The sequence below is a fragment of the Sinocyclocheilus anshuiensis genome, unplaced genomic scaffold (assembly GCF_001515605.1).
Source record: "Sinocyclocheilus anshuiensis isolate Anshui unplaced genomic scaffold, SAMN03320099.WGS_v1.1 scaffold371, whole genome shotgun sequence".
Lineage (NCBI taxonomy): Eukaryota > Metazoa > Chordata > Actinopteri > Cypriniformes > Cyprinidae > Sinocyclocheilus > Sinocyclocheilus anshuiensis.
The window spans coordinates 103,207-112,743 of NW_015549597.1; the positions used below are offsets into that span (position 1 = coordinate 103,207).

At 38.9% G+C, this 9,537-nt stretch overlaps 1 protein-coding gene across 1 annotated transcript in view; it reads right to left on the reverse strand.

Moving 5' to 3' along the window:
* The window catches only part of LOC107658408 (myelin transcription factor 1-like), a 39,138-nt gene that overhangs the window by 1,313 nt on the left and 28,288 nt on the right, over positions 1-9,537 (reverse strand). Inside the window, exon 3 of the mRNA XM_016446945.1 lies at positions 7-535. Coding sequence (XP_016302431.1) covers positions 7-484 — 478 coding nt within the window. The 5' untranslated portion in view covers positions 485-535. The remainder of the gene's footprint in view (positions 1-6; positions 536-9,537) is intronic.

A 9,537-nucleotide genomic window follows, 5' to 3' on the forward strand; every position in this document is an offset into this window, starting at 1 on the left:
GAATGCCAATTCGAAAGACCATCATAGCTATGTGTGTGTCGTCAGGTGCGTTGCTTGAGCTTCGCTCTCGTAGCTTCCGCTGCTGTTGCGGCTGCTGTTGATTAGCCGGCGCTTGGTGGGTGGGTCCAGGGTTGGACGAATACGGGGTGGCCGTGTGGCCCGGGTTGCCGGGTCGTAGCGGTCTGTCTCCTGGAAGTCGTCCAGCCATTGTGCCTTTTTGCCTGTGCCCCTTTTCCCTGCCTCCTCTCAAACGCCCTGGTCCTCGCCTGATGTCATCTTCGTCGTCTACGTCCTCTTCATCATCCAACTCCAGCTCTCCGTTCTCCTCCTCGCCTTCCTCGTCCATGCCGTCATCATCCATTTCCTCTTCCTCCTCCTCCTCCTCTTCTTCTTCCTCTTCCGCCCCTGGATAAAGGTGTTGACTGTTTCCCAGCATCCTTTGCTGCTCCTCGTCGCTGGAGAGGGGGCTGAGCGGCATCGTCATGGCGACAGGGAGAGTGGCACCAGCGGCAACGGCATCATCCCCAGAGACACACTGTGAAAAGAGAAGAGGAGTGTAAGCATGAGAAATAGCGCGAGGTGGAGGATGAGAGGAGGAAAGAGCAGACTGAGAGAACAGAAGTAGGAGTTCGAGAGAATATAAAAGAACAAACAATCCCACATCACTCCATCACTCAGCAGCTCGCACCAAGTCGCAGCAGGCCGTTCATGCAAGACGTGTTCGTGCATTTGTGCCATTTTTAAATGCACACTAGAGCGACGTCTTTGACAGTCGCGACGTGTCTCGCTGGTTTTCAAGAGTCTCGTGCCATAAGCATTACGTTTGAGACTCAGTGGAATGGAAATTAATCAAAATGAACTTCTCTTAACTTGACAAAGTGTCTCGAAAACATGGCGCTCATAGCATCGGACTTCAGTGAGGCATGTCGCAGTGGTTAAATACGTCCACTAAGTGCATGTTTACAAAGAAAAACACAAAAAATTCTGTGTGAAGTCACTTAAAGGAATTGTTCACCCCAAAATAAAAAATTCTGTTATCACCATCATTATCATCATCATCATCATCATCATCATCCTGTGCGCCACCTTTACAGTTCAGTCCAGCTAAAAAAATATACTTTAAGTAACACATTTAAAACACTGGCATTAATTATATAGAAAATAATGCTAAAAACTTTATATTTCTGATTTAATGGCTTAAATATTGTATTACTTTTTTACAATTATATCCAGATTGGTTTTGTTTTAAATCTTGCACTCATGTAACACCAATATATATATATATATATATATATATTTGTGCCTTGCGAAAGTATTCATACCCCTTCATTTTTTTCACATTTTGTTAAGTTGCTGCCTTATGTTATACTGCTACACTCCATACACCATAAAGGTAAAGCAAAAAACAGGTTTTTAACATCTTTGCAATTTATTAAAAATAAAAAACTTTAAATGATTAGTATTCCATTCCATTGTATAAGTATTCATACCCTTATCTGGGACAGTAGAAATTTAGCTCAGGAGCATTCATATTGCTTGTAGATGTTACTACACTTCGAGTGAAGTTAACCTGTGGCAAATTCAATTGAATGGGTATGATTTGAAAAGGCACACACATCTTAATAATAAGTCTAACAGCTGAAAATGCATATCAGAGCAAAAACAAAGCCCTGAGGTAAAAAAAAAAAACTGCCTGTAGAGCTCAGAGAGCTTGTTTCAAGCCAGTTTCAAGCATCTTGTTTGAAGGAAACCTGCTCTGTTCATCACCTGCAGAGTTCCATCCCAAAAGTAAAGTGTGCTGGTAGCAGCCTCATGCTGTGGGGCTGTTTTTCAGTGGCAGGGACTGAGGGACTCGATACAGTAGAAGAAAATCTCAATGCCCCAAAATATTGAGATAGCCTTAATGAAAACCTAGTCCAGAGCATTCAGAACCTCAGACTGGGCAGAAGGTTCACCTTCCAACAGGACAATGAACCTAAACACAGCAAGAGTGGCCTATAAACAACTCTGTGAATGTCCTTGAGTGGTCTAGCCAGAGCCTGGGCTTGAACGCAATCAAACATTTCTGGAGAAACCTGAAAATGTGTGTCTGCCCCAGTGCCCCCATCCAACCTGACAGAGCTTGAGAGGTGAAACCTGACAGAGCTTGAGAGGTGAAGAGAAGAATGGCAGATAATTGCCAAATACTGATGAGCAAAGCTTGTCACATCATAACCAAAAAGACTTAAGGCTGTTAAGGTGCTTCAGCTAAGTACTGAGTTACGCACTATCATGACACACTATCATTATATTGAATTCACCAAACCGGATATTCATTAAATTATCTTATTTTGTGTTCAGATGAAAAACAGTCATACACTATTTACATTTTTGACGAACTATTCCTTTAAGAACAGATCAAATTGTCAAGACATCAGCATTATGCTCCAATTCCACTGCACACGTCTAGCTAGTTATGAATGCAAGAATAGTCTCCGTGGGAATGGCCCCTCGGCAAGAAGCCAATTCTCATTCACAGATTACCACCTACCCTTCATGTCCCACTTGCCCTTATGCAAAACAACCACACGCCTTACTATGACAAGAGTGAACTGTCAATGTGCAGACACTCATGCACTGCTTGTATTACAGTAGAAAGAAGACGTTTGGCTTCTACCGGCTCTGTCTCTACAAACACAAACTCGTGCACCTCTTGTATTACAGTACAGACGGACTCTTGCCACCGCCCCTGTTCGCACGCATGTCGCAAACAGCACTCAACAGTGTTGTAACTTCTCCTATGTCCCAGATCAGTAACAAAACCACTGTAGCCCAGCACTCTAAGGCACTGAGTGTCTCTCCTTCAAATAGACCTCTTCAAAATAGGATTACTGTGTTTAGCAGAGGGAACAAAATACTTCTCTGTAGTGCCACTCACAGCCAGCTGCTGTGTGGTTCAGATGCTGCACCCACACTTTAGATGTGGAGGATATCTTATGACAATGTGTCTTGTTCTGGTGCCAATCAGCTGTCGTATATCCGAAAGTGTTCACTTATTACCCATAAAATCAAATCTCTCACTCCATACACAGAACCCTAGAGCAGGGGTTTTCAAACTTTTTGATGCCAAAACCACTCATATGATTATCCCTGATGTGATGTGATATGATATGAAGCAATTTTTATTAAAAAAATATTTTTCCAGATAGCATTTCAACAAATCTGCATACAGTTTTGTGGAAGAAAAAAACACATATTTTCTTGTTTTCTTGTTAAAGAAAAACAATACAATAATTGCAATTATCTCGTTATGTAATGTCTTGAGAAAGCAGAATAAAATAGTGAATTGCTATTTTAGTGACCAAATTTACTGAATATGAAAGTAAAAATACAAAATCATTGCATTTAACACATTTCATTATTATCTATATTGCACGTTAACTTTCACAGCCACAAAAGTACATTCTGCAATTTTTTTCTCTGTAAAATTTTTCACGGTCCCCCAGGATGCCCTCGTGGCACCCTGGGCTCCCCAGACCCAGCTTGAAAACCTCTGCCATAGAGATACTACTCTAATACCTGAGATCACTAGTGACAATTCTTCTATTTTGCATCTTTCTACTTTAATATAATTACCAGCGATTATCAACCAGTTTCTTTTTTTATTTCTCATTTATGCCATATATTGTACCGCAGATTCCCAATTGCCCATGTCTGCCATCACCTTAACTGACTTTTCATTAGAAACACTGTGTTTTACCTTGGCGAGATAGAAAGCAATTGAAGCATTGAACAAGACATCATTGCTTGCCCGCCACCAGGGTTATTGACTCTGTACTGGAGGGCAGCTGGTGTTAATGTCTCTGCAGACACTTAATTCAGAAGCAGTTCCTGAGGGTACTGCAACATAATTCCTTTGTTTCACATGCCCATATCCTCAGCACAGAAGCAAACTATTCAAAACAATAGGAAAATAGCCCTAGAACATCTTAGCTGCATGAAGAATTTCAGTCATTCGATTAAAAAAACACCTTGTGAAATATATCAAAGTTGACAATGTGCCAAATACAATTACACCCAATTTGCATCTTCAGCAAAGCACACAAATCATAATAAGAATTTCAGTCATTCGATTAAAAAAACTACTAAACTAAAAACTAAAACTAAAACTAAAAAAATTACACCCAATTTGCATCTTCAGCAAAGCACACAAATCATAATAGCTGTGAGCCTGTGGATTTGTTGTGAAGTGCCCCACAGAGAGTCAGGGGAGACAGCTAGGCTTCCTGAAAGAGTATCTTAGTACTGGCTTAAGGACTTCCCTTCAAGTTCAGTGCAATATTCTGACCCTCAGGTTGTTGATCATCAGTCATTTAAAGCTTAAATGTGTTTATGAACAGTGAAGTCAACTCTGTGTGTGTGCACTGCAATTACAACACAGATTGCCTTTTATTTTCTCAGAGGTTCATGTGTGCTTATGCATGAGTATGATTCAATTTGCTGAGCGTGAATGAGTTTTATGCTATTTATATAGTCTGAAAAGGCACTTGCAATGCAAGTGTTAGTATCTGAAGCAGTGTATACCTTTTAGTCGATGTTAAGACCAACAGCAGCACGCTTGCATTATATTTTTTTAAACTAGTATTCACCTTATTTTTCAACGCGGAAGCAAGTTAAGCTGTTTTTTGTGAACGTGTGAGACTTCCGGTTCATTAACTGCTGTAGGAAAATAACGAGAATAACAGGGTCCAGTAAACGGTAAAACTGTTTGCACTACAAACCATGTGTGTTCATATAATATATATTCAGCAATATATATATATATATATATATATATATATATCAAATGAAAATGGCAACATCGTTTTATAAAGTATATGCGTTCATATGGCGATCACGAATTCGTGTACAGTTTATGGAACTAATCGCACATTTTTAGGGGGGCTGAGTAGTCATTTTACTGGGGCTATATGTCCCAGATCAGTAACAATAAAAATGGCCTAGCGACGCCCATGTTCATAACTAAGATAATACATTAAAGGGGTCATATGATGCGATTTCAAGTTTTCCTTTCAAATGGCACTAACATTAGAAGCCAGATCCATAAAATTTACAAATGGCTGCACCCACTCTTACGGGGAAAATAAGGTGGCTAGTTTAGTATACTATAAGAAATTAATGCTGTGTGACTTACATTTACACATAGTATTGGCAATTATTAAATCCATTTTTGCACCGCCAACAAAAATATTTCCAACATAAAGTTAAGCAACAAGCAACACACAGTAGTCCTTGTTGATTTTCAAATGAATCATTTTTTTTAATGAATTGAGTAAAAGAATTAGGGATGCACCAAAATAAATTATTGGCCGAAGCCGAAGCCGAACAAAACGAAACACTGGGCCGAAGGCCGAATACCGAACATGGTTTTTCACGGTTTCCCCCCCCCATTTTGCCAATTTTTTCACCATTGCATAAATTAAATAGCAAAAATTACTGTTTTGTCTTGCTTGTCATAGAGAAAAAAATCAATTACAAAACAGCATTTAAAAAATATTTACTTAACATTAAACAATTTGAGACCCCCTTCTTAAATCAGGCATGTGTATTTTACTGTACAAATAAATGCAACCTTGCTGAGCACAGGAGACAGACTTCTTTTAAAACATTAGAAAATATTACAGATCCCAATTTGAACACTTTGTGTAAATGTTGTAATAAATGTATTAATAGAGTTGTTGTAATTATTATTATTATTATCATTATTATTGTATTTATTTTATTTTAAAGAACAACAGTAAAATTTATGAATGTTGATGGAGTTCTTGCTTTTTCTCAGCTTCTATTTTGGCAGAAACCCGCAGGAATACCTCAGTGCTTCTTTTTGTACAACAGCAAATTTATAAATGATTCTCATTACGAATTTGGGAAGATGTTTGTTGCAGGTATCACACTGTCACATGCCTTGTTAAAAAAAAAAAAATAAATAAATAAAAATTTTACTGAGCAACCGAAGAGTAACTGTTTAAGTGCAGATTTTCCTTGCGCTTTAAACTTTGAACTCTGGCTAACAAGCAGATAGCGCCACAAGCTCGTGCAGCACTGTCAGAAGACAGGCAATAATTTCGGTTGCCGAACATTCGGTGCATCCCTAAAAAGAATCAACTTAACTCTTAATAAACATTACTTATCGCCACGGCCATTACTTATTGCGCGGCTATGCAATGTGATTTTTGAGTAGAAGTTACATATTAAAATATATTTAAAAAGAAAATTGTTATTTTAAATTGTTATAATATTTTACAATATTTCTTGTTTTACTGTATTTGATCAAATAAATACAGCCTTGGTGAGCATTAGAGACTTTCTAAAAACATTTAACAATCTTAATGATAGCAAACTTTTGAACGAGAGTATCTATTTAGCATGAGCGTATTCAGCCATTTATTCCTGTGATGGCGAAGCTGATTTTTCAGCAGCCATTTCTCCAGTTTTCAGTGTCACATGATCCTTGTATTATGATAGCTATGAATCATGCTGACCTGGTGCACAAGAAACATTTCTTAATATTATCAGTTTTTTAAAAAACTGCTTAATATCTTTGTGGAAATAAATCCAGGCTTGTGGGGATAAAAAACTTCTTTCAACAACATATTAAAAAATCTTATGTTTCCAAACTTTTGACGGTTTAGTATATTCAAAAAGCATGATGCATCGCTACGCCAGTTGGTGGCGACAAGTCTATAGACCTTTTTCACATTTCCGCGTTTCTCAGCGGAAGTCATCATAGTTGGGTAAACTTTCGAGAGCAGTGAATGGGAGAGTACTACAAATACATTTTTTGCATACCCATTTGCTGAAATAACAAAAGAAAAACTTCATGATAATGTTTTCATGACTTTAAAAAAAAAAAAAAGAGAGACTTATAACGGCAGTTAGAACAGAGAATGATATCAAATTTACCATCATGCCCATATAGATGCTGTATAGAAACACCCTCACTTTAGCGTTAATTCGTTTTTTTGTAATTTGATGCAAATGTAATACAAAATATAGTGTTATACATGTACATACATTTAAAAAAAAAGTGAAAATATGAAAAACTTTGGAGGATTTACGATGCTGATGACCATTAAAACTCATCATCACAGTCTTGTGAAAAGGGTCCATTATGAGTTGTTGATTCATTTACTCTATCGATTCATTCAATAACGATTCATATATATTGTGCTAATATCTTGGTGGTAATCTCAAACTTGTTTGCATAAACTTTTATGTCTGCTTTAAAGAAATAGTGTTATAGCTGTCAATGAGATAATTCAGGGACAATTTTGCGATGTGTGGGATTCGTTTTAGAGAACTATATGCCAATGCGAATGGTTTATGCGGCACCTGTGATCTTGATAATCACATGTGGCTTTCAAAAATGATATAGATGCAAAGGTTGACATCTCCTTTTTAATTAGAGCAACCACATCCCACCGACTGACAGCACAGACCAGTAGACTGATACAAACAGTGAAAAGTTGTGCTGTTGGACAAAATATCAGCACTAAATAGACTATCAGAACACCCCCTGACCAAATTAATGGACTGGAACCAACTGCTTAATAATAAAGTATATAATTTGACATCGTCAAAACTCCTCCTCATAGCTACCTTAACTTGGGCAAGTAAAGACGTGTTTACAGTGAATGGTGACTGCGTAAAACACAAAATACAAGAGAAGATCTATATGGAACAGGGCGTTTGATGCATAATGACCAGCCTGACCAGATCTGACAATGAGTGAGGGACAGAGAGAGGAGGAACAGCGATAAGTAATGGGGAAGATATGGATAACACCAGAGGGATGAAAAAGGGTGAGAAGCTGACAGAAAATATGTGATGGGAACATTAAAGGGCTGTAAAAGAAATAATATGGCTGTCAGAGAAAATAAATGACAATGGCTGAGAGAAGTGGAGTGGGAAGAAAGGGTAATATGAAAGAAATACAATAAATGAAGCACAAAGCCCTCTTATTTACAACCGAAGATCAAACTAACGCCCCTTTGGCAAGCTCTGTGAAATTGTGCTGTCGTACAGACCTCCTTTATCATTACAGGCACCCTAAAACCATAAAACAGAGCCACAAATGGTGTGCAATTTAGGCAGAAACACTGACCATATTCATGCTACTAGTCACCCAGAAAGTCCTTGTTCAACAGAGCAATGAAACACAAAAACAACATGATTTAGGGAGTATTGACAGTACAGAGAGTAACTAATAGAGGAGGCTGGAAAGAGAAAGAGGAGAAACAAACAGCAACATTCAGCTGAGGTAGAGCAGCTGGCAGAAACTGAAAATCATATGGATAAGGACAAAATGAAAGAGTAAAAAAAAAAACCCTGGCTGAAGAACAAAGTATATTTTTTCCTGCTGACTAATCACAGATGAGGGGGATTGGAGATGAGGGGAAGCGGGAGGGAGCTGAGATAGAGGGCAAAAGGAGTAGGGTGGAGAGAGCTGGGGTGAGAGACTGAATGAAAGACAGAAAGAGAGGAAGGCCAGGATGGTGATAGAGAGGTATTTGTCTCGGCAGGTTCTGGATCCAGGGAAGAGGAACTCGGGCACAGTGGGTGAAGAGAAATGTGAATTGAACAGATAGATTAAAAAACAGAACACTGAGGAGCTGAATTCACATGTGGGAAGAGATGCGTGATGGCAGGGAAAATGTGAGAGAGAGTTAAAATAGAGAGAATTAGGAGCAAAGAAAGAGCTAATGGGGCCTTAAAGGGTTAGTTCACCCAAAAATGAAAATTGGGCTGCGTTTTACTCACCCTAAAGTCATCCTAGGTGTATATGACTTTTTTCTTTCAGACGAATCCAGTCGGAGTTATATAAAAAATTGTCTTTGATCTTTCAAGCTGTTTAATGCCACTCAGCGGGTGTTGCATGCTTCAGTCCAAAAGAAGTTAAATAAAAATCGCCCATCCATAAAAAAAAAAAGTGTCTCACACGGCTCCGGGGGGTGAACAAAGGCCTCCTGTAGCGAATCGATGCGTTTTTGTGAGAAAAATATCCATATTCAAAACGTAATAATCACTTTAATCTAGCTTGCGCCAACAGTCCTACACAGAAGCAGCTCCGGGAGGATGATGTATGAGTTCAGCGTTGCGAATGCGCCGCTCAGAAGTGACGCACGCGGAAGCACAGGGGACAGATCAAAAAACAGAAAAAAAACACCGGTCACTTATTAGAAGTACAAAACGAGGATTTGTAAAGAAGAATGTCGGAGGATTTCGATATAAGCCAAGAGGAGACTGGTTTTCCTTTGCTAAAGTAAGGAAACTTTGCTTCCTTTGCTCCTGTTAACAAACAGTTTTCACGAGACTCACCGGCGCATGCGCAACGCTGAACTCATACGTCATGCGCCCAGAGCTGCTTCCGTGTCCGTGTCCATAAGGACTGTTGGCGCAAGCTACATTCAAGTGATTATTACGTTTTGAATATGGATATTTTTCTTACAAAAACGCATCGATTCGCTACAGAAGGCCTTTGTTCACCCCCCCCCGTGA